Source organism: Anarrhichthys ocellatus, unplaced genomic scaffold (genome assembly GCF_004355925.1).
Source record: "Anarrhichthys ocellatus isolate YVR2014 unplaced genomic scaffold, GSC_Weel_1.0 scaffold58, whole genome shotgun sequence".
NCBI lineage: Eukaryota > Metazoa > Chordata > Actinopteri > Perciformes > Anarhichadidae > Anarrhichthys > Anarrhichthys ocellatus.
The window spans coordinates 1585606-1598375 of NW_022280088.1; the positions used below are offsets into that span (position 1 = coordinate 1585606).

The 12770-nt window shown below is 38.7% G+C and overlaps 3 protein-coding genes across 4 annotated transcripts in view; 2 read left to right on the forward strand and 1 right to left on the reverse strand.

The window, feature by feature from the left end:
• The first annotated feature begins 962 nt into the window (after window positions 1-962).
• Window positions 963-3930, forward strand: LOC116396697 (leucine-rich repeat LGI family member 2-like). Its single transcript, XM_031871451.1, has 2 exons — window positions 963-1175; window positions 1629-3930. Exons 1-2 carry the CDS (start codon window positions 1046-1048, stop codon window positions 2462-2464), a joined length of 966 nt encoding a protein of 321 aa, XP_031727311.1. The 5' UTR covers window positions 963-1045; the 3' UTR covers window positions 2465-3930.
• Window positions 3931-5044: 1114 nt separating this feature from the next.
• On the forward strand, window positions 5045-11385 carry LOC116396696 (coiled-coil domain-containing protein 149-like). Of its 2 annotated transcripts, XM_031871449.1 has the most exons (13): window positions 5045-5236; window positions 5971-6132; window positions 6278-6316; window positions 6801-6908; window positions 7132-7248; window positions 7783-7955; window positions 8139-8211; window positions 8371-8455; window positions 8599-8746; window positions 8863-8939; window positions 9056-9091; window positions 9275-9340; window positions 9433-11385. In XM_031871449.1, exons 1-13 carry the CDS (start codon window positions 5186-5188, stop codon window positions 9966-9968), a joined length of 1671 nt encoding a protein of 556 aa, XP_031727309.1. In that variant the 5' UTR covers window positions 5045-5185; the 3' UTR covers window positions 9969-11385. The 2 variants fall into 2 exon arrangements, with proteins under 2 accessions (XP_031727309.1, XP_031727310.1); XM_031871450.1 differs by lacking the exon at window positions 9056-9091.
• Window positions 9327-12770, reverse strand: part of LOC116396698 (extracellular superoxide dismutase [Cu-Zn]) — a 24178-nt gene continuing 20734 nt past the window's right edge. The window contains exon 2 of the mRNA XM_031871452.1: window positions 9327-12469. Coding sequence (XP_031727312.1) covers window positions 11833-12469 — 637 coding nt within the window. The 3' untranslated portion in view covers window positions 9327-11832. The remainder of the gene's footprint in view (window positions 12470-12770) is intronic.

The following is a 12770-nucleotide window of genomic DNA, read 5'->3' on the forward strand; positions in this document are numbered from 1 at the left end:
AAAATCAATAAAACTGTTAAATAATTCAACAGGACTGCACTAAAAAAACAAACATGATTACTCCAGGACTATTAATATGTGTGCCTCTGAAAACACTCATGTACACACATAAGCATACACACACCCACAGCTACGCACACCAGTGCTTTGAGCTAAATGCTTACGTCAGCATTCTAATTGAAATGCTTAGTTTAGTGTGCTAGCATGATAACATTAGCTAATTAGCACTAAACAGAAGGCACAGCTGAGGCTGATGAATCTCACTAGGTTTCTAGCTATATTTTGACTAGATGCTCAAGGAAAAATCTAGGGAATCACCAAAGTTATTACAATTCATCCTGTGAGGAACATGAGCGTATGTGTTCAGTTTCAATTAAATCTGTCCAACAGTTGTTGAGACATTTCACTTAAAACCCCAAATGTCAACCTTGTGCAGGCATTATAGGTAAAGTCAGGGGATTACTAAAGTCAGTAGGGTTTGTTGTCTGGGTACTGTGGGTATCTTTAACAAATTTCATGAGAATCCATTTAAGTTGGCAAGATATTTCAGTCTGGACCAAAATAACCAACGTTGCCATAGAGCCACTAGCATGGCTAAAAATAAAAACAAGAAAATGGAAGAAAGACAAGATTGACCTTGCTTTTTTTCTTTTTAATTGAATATTAAATACATTTTAAATATTATTGTGGTGGAACTATTATATGTTTCCTTTTCCTCAGTTACACTGTCTTATCCAATTATTATAGAGAAAAAACGTAATGTTATTTTATGTACAGTACAGGCTTAATATTAGTATGTTGTAAAATTCTGAAATGTTAAAAAATAGTTTATTTCTGTATTGTTTTCGACTATTTACGTGCTTGTTTTAATTTAAAATGAAAAATAATGAAAACGTTTTTCATTCCTTTTAATATAAAGCATGCTATATTAAAATAAAAATATTGAACAATAAAATAAATAAAGATATAATGAGATTTTGATGAGTTTCTTTTTTGTCTGCATCTCACAGACTTTGTGCGTCATCAGTCCATTCCCATTCAGTCCATGTCAGCAGACATCTTCGCCTTTAAAGAGGACATCTATGTGGCGATGGCTGCCCCCAACTACAACAGCTGTGTGGTCATGGAGTGGGATCACATTGAAATGAATTTCAGGAAATTTGACAATATAACAGGTTTGACTGTATTTTTCTTATAGTCAGAAAATCTCATAAGACCAAAAGCAATAATTAATTGATTGAACGAACAAGTTTAGCCTGATACAGGTTGTTCCTTTTTATTGTGTTAAAAACACATGTTTTTAAAACAATAGGAACTAATGGGCCTCTGGGCTGAGAGCCAAGGACAGACGGGGAAGTCGAAAAGTATTGAGCGGCCTAGTCATTTCTGTTTTTTGGTCTCAGGATGTGTTGGCAATAACAAACAAATATATATGTGTGTATATATACTGTATGTGTGTATGTATGTATGTGTATATATGTATATGTGTGAGTGTGTGTGTATATATATATTAAGGTTAATTTAAGAGAACAACTTTATGAGGAAATTGTCATTTTATTGTCAGTTAATGATCAACTTAAACAACATTTTTTGTGTTGTATTTCCACTCATCTTTTTTATCCTCACAGGGAAGTCTGTTGTTGGCTGCAAGTCGGTTCTGATCGACGACCACGTCTTGATAATTGTTACCCAGCTCTTTGGTGGCTCCCATATTTACAAGTTTGACAATCGGCAAAACAAGTACACAAAGTTTCAAACAATTGAGGTCTTCAACATCTCGAAGCCAAATGATATCGAGGTCTTCCAAATGGACGGTGAGTGGTACTTTGTGATTGTGGACAGCTCCAAGGCAGGTTTGTCTACTCTGTACAAGTGGACAGACCAACCAGACCGCAATGAAACTGGTTTCTACTCCTACCAGTTTCTACACGAGTGGTTTCGTGATACAGACGCTGAGTTTGTCGAGTTGGATAGGAAGTCCTATCTTATCTTGACCAGTCGCTCTCAGTCACCTGTAATCTACTTGTGGAACAAGAGCACCCTGAAGTTCATATTTCATCGTGAAATCACAAATGTCGATGACATCGTGGCAGTAAAATCTTTCCGGGTGGAGGATGAGTTGTATCTGGCCATGACTTGCTACATCGGTGACTCCAAAGTCCTCAAGTGGACCAATAAGCAGTTCACTGAGGTGCAGGCTCTACCTTCTCGAGGAGCGATGATCCTCCAACCTTTCACCTTCACAGACAAGCACTACCTTGCTCTTGGCAGCGATTATTCTTTCACACAAATCTACCTCTGGGATGTGGAGACCAAAACGTTCCACAAGTTTAAGGACATTTATGTGCAGTCGCCCCGATCCTTTACAGCAATGACCACTGACCGGAGGAATTTCATCTTCTCCTCCAGCTTAAAGGGCAAATCGATGGTTTTTGAGAATATTATTGTAGATTTGAGCTTATAATGTCTAGCAAAATAATGACTTATCACAGTATGAGTTGGTGACTCAGATCAATATTTGCGTGTATGCTACAAAGGAGTCTCAAATGCTGTATATCTTTCTTCTGCAATTAGATATATCTTTCTTGATTTGAGACAAACATCTTTGGCAAGTTCATATGTATTTCTAACAATTATGGAGATATGACAGGTCCAAAGTAGTAAACTGAATTCTGACAGGAATACAAAAACATTGTAACCATTTGAAATGTAAACAGCATGAAGATATTGTTATGGCATACAAGATATTATCTTAAGAGGTGTTGGCTTTAATTGTAATTATTTTAAGCAAACAATGGCCAATGCCCCCCCACACAGCTTGTAAGAAACTTATCCATTAATGGCTGCATAAAATGTAAAGACCATGTGAAACGTTGGTGGTCATTCAAAAGTGACGATGGCCTAAATCTCTGCACTACTCTACAATGAAAAAAACACAGATTTTTATGTCGCCTCAAAGTGAACACTCAAGGTGTCAGTATGTAAGGTGTTGAAAATGAGATGATGGCACACTCTTTCCTGTAAGGTATTAATGGTATTGCACCCAGTTGTACACAAAACAGGAACGTAATTGTTACTGTTAAAAAGGAAAAAGAGAGCTCAAACCCTCCTTACATTCTCACTTCCTCTCACCTGGCCAAATTGCTTGTGAAGTGGGTGTGCTTGTTGGAATGTCTGTTTTAGAAAATAACAGAAATGGTTGGATGCAGTTAAAACAACAAAATAATTGGGAGTGGGCTAAAATACTGTAAGTGATTTGTTTGAAACAATTGGAGCAGTCAGTCAAAATGTTGAAGCCACTCATCCCAGTAACTGTCATGATTTAAATGTGCATGAAATAAAGGTTTTCTTCAAAATCTTTCACCCAAAAATCCAGATGAATGTATTAGCAACATATTATGAGCTTAAGCCTAACTGCACACCAGTTATAACAAGCTACTGTATTTACAGAGTGCCTGATTAGTGTCAGAACTAATTATAATTTAATCCTGATTCCTATGCAAAATGTATGCTCTCATACAGTGTTGCTCTCAATTACAATCACAAGGATAATTGTGTGTTGCAATGTGACTTGAAATGATATTTACATGGTCCTAAGACACACACGTGTGTCTTTACAGATCTTTTGATATTTTTCATGTATTGTACAGAAATTAAAGTGTGTTTGGCTGACGTTTTCACACACATAACACTGGCATGATGTGCAAATTAGGCCATGGTCTCTATAGACTGTCAAACATCTTAAAGTCACAAAATGTTAACAAGATCTAGCATAAGCAATGTGTTTTTGTTAGCATTTCAGATTTCTTGGGGAAAAAAACATTATTGCCCCTCATGTCTTTACTAGCAATGATGTATATTTTCCACTCTACTAAGCTCAAGCTACAGCTGTGTAAATGCTGTGTGAATGCAATAAAAAAACATTTAACCATAAGCATTGTATTTGTGTTCTTCGTTCTTTGCAGATGGACAGACTGTGAAATGTGTCCATAAAGCAAAGACAAAGTGCCCGAGACAGCATGTTTGAAATTGATAGTGCTGTCAGCATCTGGCGTCTGAGATGGCATTTTTCTTTCAACTGCAACAGCGGACAAATGTCAAAACCATACGGTTTACTGATCTGAACAAGAATAGACAGAGTGTGTAATCATCATCATCTGGTATTTTTGTCATTCTTTGTTGAGTTGTTCTGTACGAGGCACTGCTGCCAAGTAGCCTATACGTTTTCTGTTCAGAACTATCAACAGCTGAACAACCTGGAGGTGCGTGCTTTCACCACATTAGGAACATATGCTATGCACAAATAGAGTTTCTGTTAAAAATTAATTTAATGAAAGAGCTAAATGTCACAGCATGTGGTTCCCTCTTGTGCACACTATGAGACAGGATAATTGCAATATTAAAATGTGACTGGATACAGTAGGACATCCTGGTATTTTAGGCCTATTGTATTTGACATGAATTGACTATTTTTTGAGACATACGAAAACATTTCTGGCATACTAAATTATATGGTAGCATGGATAGTAAACCCTCAGATTTATTTACAGGTACAGTTGCAGTTTTATTGATGTTTTTATTTATTTAAAACGTCTGGTTTGCATATAAAAGTCACCAAACCGTAAACTACAATAATAAATCAAGTCCCTAAACCTTTGCACGTAACACATTTATTGCTTGTCACTCTGTTGATTTAGAAAAAATTATAGGATTGAATATGGAATATTTGTATTGCCTTTCAAACTTTGAAAAAAGTAATCATCATGTTACAATAATTGTCTTGCCTTTGTTGTGCATTGAGAGTACGTTGTATTCAAGTAACTTATGCCACAAAATACACACGATGGGAAGCCAACGTGTGTGGTATTACATTGATGGATAAGGCATTATGCTATAAATGATCAAAATTTCATATGAGCTTAATTATTTTTGAAAATGTATAGTCGCCATACCGTTATCAGTCAGTGCCAAGGGTTAGTTCCCAAACTTACGAGGGTTACCAAATGCGTCGTGACGCTCCTCTGACGTCGTGGACGGACGGAAGTGATGCAGCTCATGTTCCTCGATCAGCTAATCCGTCTTGATGATGCAAACTGTCTCTAGATCTGATCACAACATGGTGATGCTTGTATGAAACTCACCTTGCGTCACTGTACATATATTTTTTCCTGCAGCGCAGAGAGAGATGGATCTGTCCAGGAGGAGCGAGAGCGACTGGCAGGGGCTGGTCAACGAGGTGAGACAGGAGAGACGCAGAGAGGAGCGTGGACGTAAATACTCAGTAACCTCCACTCTGTGTTTGTTTGTGCACCACCAAACTATCACATTAGCGGGAAATGTGTGTATTTAAATGTGTGTTGCCTCCTGTTATCACCCGCAGACAGTAAAGGAGTTTTAGATTAAAAGATAAAGAGGATTAAATGTCAGCTGCTTTGGTTTCTCTCACCCTGGAGATAAGGAAGTAAATGTTTTTTCCTTTTACCTGCAGAGCCCAGTGAGTACAGAGATACATGATGCAGTAAAAGCAAATAGTACTGTGTGTTATGACTAACATCACTGTTCTATTTTGTTACATATTGTAAAGCATGATACAAAACTCTGTTCAATAAATTATAATCCATCTGAAACACCACTTTACCAAGTATGGGCCTCAAACGATGAATCAATTAGTCAATCAACAGAAATGAATTGACAACAGCCCTGATAATTGATTAATCATTTAATGAATGTATCAAGCAAAAATGCCAAACATGATCCATGTGTTTTCGCTTCTCAAATGTGAGGATCTGCTGCTTCTCTTTCTTTTATATATTGCAAGTTTAATGTCTTTGGGTATATTGATTTGGGCAGTTAATCAAAAATATAACTGACAGATTAATTGATAATGAAAATAAACAGACCTAAAAAGGGGATTTTAAATGGTTATTGTGATATAAATTGTTCCATATTTTTTTTTCTCTGTCTCTGTAGTTCCTCATTTGTAAGCGTAAGTTGGAGAGTAAAAAAGAAGCTCTTCTGATTCTGTCTAAAGAGCTGGACACCTGCCAGCAGGAGAGGGATCAGTTCAAACTGATGGCCAACCAGCTACGTGAGCGACACCAAGGACTCAAGAAGAAGTACAGGGAACTCATTGTAAGCTGAACTAGTAACCGTCGTAAAGATGCATCATGAGTGTTTTAATACGCAGAAAATGGAGATTAGAAATTGTTATTGTCCACTATTGAATTTTGGCGATGTTGCATTTAATAACAGATATTTTTGTTTTTATAACTAATAGGATGGTGATCCCTCTCTGCCTCCTGAGAAAAGGAATCAAGTAAGCAATTCTATCCTGCAGACATTCTTTGTGCATCTCTGTCTAATAAAAATGAATAATGTGGTTTAAAAAAAGCTGTTAGATATGGCTCATCAAGATGGCATTTTGCAGCTTTACACATAAGCTCCAGATTGTTAGAAGTAAGTGGAATTCAGTTATTTGCACACATTGTGCATGTCTTCATGGATAAGGCTGGTCTCTTAAGTTATATGCTAAAATATTTAAAGGGGAAAAGAATCGCAGCATTCAACCCAGCTGTCTCTACGTGGAGCAACCCTGCTTTGTACATAGTTAGATAAGAGCACATTTACCAGGGCGACTGGGATGCTCTTCACCACTGCTGCCCCGTGGTTAAAAAATGGGGAAATATTTATGTTAAATTCCTGTTCTCTACAGAGTTGAATGTCAGTTGTGAAACATTCGTGTAACTGCTGAACTAACCCTGTATGATCTAGCTCATGTGACCTCACGTTCATGTCTTCAGGTAAATTTAGCCCAGCTACTGAGAGACTCCAGAGAAAAGAGCAGTCAACTTTCTGAGGAGGTGAAGGAGCTGAAACAACGACTGGTGGAAGCTCAAGGTGACAACAAGGTACCATGACATACTGTGCACTATACCGAAAGTTTTAGTAAAATGAAATTGTCTTTATTTATTTTTGCGTGTTGTGAATATATCTCCATCATTTGCCAGTTCTGAATTATTTTATCCGATTTAAGTTAGTAGAGATTAAGCTGATTTTAATGCAAATAAATGAGTTCATTAAAATAAATAAAGTAGAAGAATCACATCTACTGTGGTCTCTCTGTCCCAACAGCTTCTACGAATGACCATCACCAAACAACGGCTGGGAGACGAAGAGGTCGGCGCTCGACACTTTCCCGCTCATGAACGAGAGGATCTGGTCAAACAGTTAGAACGAGCTGGAGAGCAGGTGAGAACAGATTTGACTATACCGGTGACTTTCTGTTGTTGGCTTGTAGTTGACAGCATTGTGATATTTAACAACATCCTGTCAAACGAATGGCAAACCAGCAAGACTTGGAAGTAATTATACCATGCACACACCTACAGTCAGTGGTGGAGGAAGTGCTCACAGTAAAAATACTCCATTACAAGTCAATGTTCTGTGGACAGACCTGGTAAACCCAAGCATGTGGTGAGGGTGAACTGTGAACGTCTGGCTGAGGCCCCTGTCCGCGAGGTCTTCAACTCATCCATATGCCTGGTAGAGGTTGTTGAGGTGGCAAGGTGGCAAGGTGCCAGAGGTGGATGAGATTCGCCCTGAAATGTTGAAGGCTCTGGGCGTTGTCGGGCTGTCTTGACCCATATCGTGGTAGAAGATTTTGGCCATATCACCCAGCCCTAATTCCAGGCACTTTTTTTCCCACAACTTTGTGGAGTGGATGAACTATTCTGCCCGAATCATTAGTAGATTAAATCCTAGTTGTGTTTTGTGTCGCTGTAGAACGAGGTTTTGGAGCACAGCATGAAGTCGCTCACAGATGAGCTTCAGGACGTACGAGCGGAGCGTGACGTGTTTCAGCAGAAGGCCCATCGACTCAATGTGGAAATTAACCACATCTTGGGCAACGATGAGATACGCATGTTGGACGTAGATGCGCTCTGCATGGAGAACAGGTTTGTTTGAGATATTTTCTTGGTGCTTCACTGAAATATTAGAGCATCTGCAGCAATTAGTCCACAGTTAAAGAGACATCCTCTAAGTTTTGCACGAGTTTAGCATGCTGTTGAAATCAGTTGATGTTGATGATAGAACAGGTGAGGTTTAATGATGAACTTGTGATCTCTATAATATTTTAGGTATTTGCATGAACGGTTCTGTCAATTTCAAGAAGAAATCAACTTGCTCAAAGCAAACCTGGTGAAGTACAAGGTAACTACATGTTGTTTTATCATTCTTATTTCTTCAATGTTTTACTCCTAGAGTTATCTTTTAAATATTTTTAATTGTTTCTTAATTCTTTGGAAATGTTTTTTCTTCTGTTAAAAGCACAAACCGCTCATGCTAAGTATTGCTTTTCACTGATTTCAGAGTGCCCTGGACTGTAGGAAAACATCTAGGATCTGTGGGAAACCCAACAGTAGTGCACTGACTGGGGTGCTCTCTGCCAAACAAGGTCAGAAGGATCAAATATTTAGTTTTAAAACATACATACTGAAGTGAGTATGTTCAATGTCACAAAAATACAGGTTAAAGAAAAAGACATTTTTACAAACTAATAATTTGAAGACAGCACTTTGACCATCGATCTGTGTGCAGTGAAGGAACTGTTGCTGTCTGAAGAAAACAGCTGCAGTTTGCCGGTGACTCCTCAGTCCATTTCAGACCTCAAGTCACTCGCCACAGCTCTGCTGGAAACCATCCACGAGAAGAACATGGTGATTCAGCACCAACGCCAAATCAACAAGTACTCCATCTCATCCTTCCCTCTCTCTGTGTACACTCTGAGTTGTATATATAAATAACTTGGATGTCAGACAAAACGTTCAAATATAATTGCTTTTGTGCCTTTTTTATTGTCAGGATTCTTGGAAATCGAGTAGCAGAGCTGGAGAAGAAACTAAAAGCGTTAGAAATGTCTGGATTATGGAGCCTGCCAGGTGAACATAATTATCCTAATATACTGTGTTTATTGAAGCTTGTAGTCTACTTACTGTTTACAATAATGTACTTTTATTATCCTCTCTTCTGTCCTTTTGCTTCTTGCTCCCTGGAGGTCTGACTTATAATGTGTCTCTGGGAATATATGGAAGTATGTTCCTCTCACTTCCTCAAACTACTTTTAACCTTTAAACTTCTTGCATTTCTTCTCATATCTGCCCAAATGGCATTTACTTATCTCTATCCAATCCAACAGTTAAGTAGTGGCACACAGATGCTTGAATTGCTACCACTTGTATAGAAGCTTACTCTGAATAATGTCCCATCATAATAGGAGGAAAAGACACCATCATCCTGAATACTCAGCAGGCTGAGTTGACAGAGTCTCCTGGACAGGAAGGTGAATAATCAATGTCACTCATACTTCTCAGACACAATCTATCATTGTGTGTGTTGGTGAGATTTTATTTCTTGAGTCTTCTATTCTTACAGGTGATGAACTGTCGGAACAAATAGTTGTCGATCAGCAGAGCTCCACAGGAGTCCCAGTCCAAGAGAGTGGACCACCAGCTGGGTCAGGTGGTCAACAGAAGCTTCTTGTGGAGACACTATCCCCATCCAGCGGGGAGACGTGCCAGCCAGCTGAGGAAGAGCCAGTCTGCCCTCAGACAGAAACACCAGACAGTGAAGAGTGTCCTGACAGCAGTCAGTCACAGGTCACAACTGATTTAACGAGTCACCGGTCAAAAGAAGAGTGTGCGAGTGATTCCTCCTCCGCACAACATCCGTCAGACCTGTGCCACATAGAGCAAACTTTAGAGGACTCTGACCCCACAGGGGGAAGAGGGGAACAGTCGGATGAATGCACTGATGGGGTGGAAACTGTTGAGATGGAGTTTATTCTAACAGAGGCAAACATAAATAGCACAATATGCACTGCTGCCGCCGCAAGTTCCGATGAAGACCAGGAGAATGTCCAGTCAAACCTGGAGACGGAGCTTCCAGATGGGACAGATGTTTTGTGTTAGTCAGGAAATGTGAATTCTTCCATGAGCTGCTCACATGTTGCAGAGCATCGGGAAAAATCAATGCCGTATCGCATTATGATGCTACTTTATTTATTTTTATGAATAATGAAAAAAAAATGGAAAAAGTGTCGCTATTGAGTTGATAATGGATGCCGACATCTGATATTTACTGCAAATCCAAGTAATATCAAAACCAATTATTGTTTTTTTTACTTGTCAAAGTAGTAAGAATGACTCATGACAAACCTAAAACAAGAATTGAGCATCAACTGTCAGGAACTGATGATGTAATATGTGCCCAAAGAATGTCCAAACCCAAACGTAACTCCCATATGTGATTGTTGAACAGAAATGTGCTGCTATAACTCTAATGGAATAGTTTTTCCACAAAGATGTTCCGCAGAGATTTGCTCCCACTCAGCCAGAAAAGCATTAGTGAGGTTGGGCAACAAAGCCTGGATCACAGTCCAGTTAATCCAAAAGGGGTTGGACGGGTTTGAGGTCAGAACTTTGTGCACATCAGTCAAGTTTTTCCACACCATTGTGGTGTTGAAACAGGAAAGGGTTATTCCCAAACTGTTCCCACAAAGTTTGAAGCGTTGCATTGTTTATGTATCGGAGGTGGGTGAAACTGATTTATGGCGATAAAAGTATCAAAAAATGTCTGTAGGATACGGCTGTAATGCCACAGGGGTGTCATGATTTAGATTAACATTTCTACTGTTAACTCTGGAGTACGACACTGATTCAGGTTTCTCACAGAAAGTAACTTAAAATTAAGAGGGACGTGTGATTGCTTTTGACTATGAAGACGTGGTGTTGCTTAGAAATCAATTCTCTGTCTTTCTACCTCTGCCGACACTTCCCACGCCTCGACGTTCAAGAAACCTACCGAATCTCATTGGCCAGTATGTCAAATAGACATCCAGCTATTGTGAGCAATGTTTAGTTCAAGCAGCAGCTTTATTTTGTTTTCATCAAACACATTTACAGTTTAAGTTCTTGTCTTGACAATGTGAGACATTTAGCTTATTTGCTAATCACCCTTACACGTCTTATTTTTAATCAACACAATAGTATCAAAGCTATAAAATGCTGCATGACAATGTACTAGATATTGATTAAAGATAATTGCATTTTCTTTTTTAACACATGCTCTTATTTATTTCCTTGACAGGCTTCTTCAAAGCAAATATTTGACATACAAGGATTTGTCAGATGACATCTTAATTAAGAACACATTTACAGAATTTAGTCTACAACACAATTAAGCCACAACTAGATTACCAGCACTGATGTCTTTGTCCCATTTTTGTGGTGAAACACAAGATAGAAATTACATAGAGCCATGTGTGTTAAATGTTTGGAGAAATGTGTACAAAATGGATTTTTTTCTGAAAAATAAATAGTTTTCAACTACTGGTTGGCTTGCATATGAAGTCTTAAGGCAGGTTCTTTAATCTAAAGGCTAACAACATGCTTACATGTTTGCAATGACAATGCTAACATACAAATGCATGCAAGTGTTATGTTTATTATGTTCAACATCTTAGTTTTGCATGTTAGCATGCTAACATTGGCTAATAAGCAGTAAACACAGTACAGTGGAGTTTGATGGTAATTTAATTTTTGGTCATAAAATAAGTATTGGACGAATTGAGATTTTGACTAGATGATGGCGCGAGAGGAAAAGTCAGAGGACCACCCAAGTCGGTACGATTCGTCCTTACTAATGTGTATACCAAATTCTGTACCAAACTTCATTTGAGATTAATAATAACGTTTTATTGATGTCAGACAATGAATGAATGAATACAGGCCAAATCTGTAAAATTGACATATAGTATATTCCATTCCTGTGAAACTAATTTCTCCTCAGCCGCCTATCATACAGCTTATATTGTGTATTCCAGGAGTCGGGAGGGGAAATCCCAATAATGCAGCAACCAAGCCTTCGGCCTGCATTTCCATGCAGCAGGCTCCCAGCATCTCCACCTTGCCCCAAGTCGTCCATCTTTTCATGGACCACCACTGCTCTTCCAATCACAGACAGCTCTCTAAACAGCGTTGCCTCAGATTCCATCATTGTATTTATTTTCCCTTCCTGGGGCTCAAAGTTACCAAAGTCTCCAGGGTGGTTGGGGTGATGTACAGCATGTGGATTGTAGTGGCCGCCAGTGGAGTCACACCCCCGGCTCAGGTCTCCGTACTGATGGATGTGCACCGCTCTGGGCTCTGGATCACCCTCTGTGGGGAAGCCATTGAACCGAAGAAGGACATTGAGTTTCCCCAGAGGATAATCTTGCTTTAACAGCACCTGACCGTACACTTTGGGCAGGCCGTCGGGTAGTGAAGTGCTGGGTCTCATTTTGCAGGTTGCATAGAGAGTACCATTGTACTGAGAGACCTCTGGTGGAGCCAAAGTGTCGCTGTCAGCTGAGACACACTGTTGACAGCCTGCCAGTAGAACCAACAGTGCTAATCCCAATATAAACCTGGACCTGAAAGATATCAAAATCATCAGGAGTGCCTCATATTTATACATTCTGCAAGAAAACAGCCATCAAGTATAAGTGTGTGTGTGTGTGTGTATATATATATACATACATATATATATACATATATATATACATACATACATACATACATATACATATATACATACATACATATACATATATACATACATACATACACATATATACACATATATACATACACATATATACATACACACACACACACATATATACACACACATATATATATACACACACACACACATATATATATATATATATA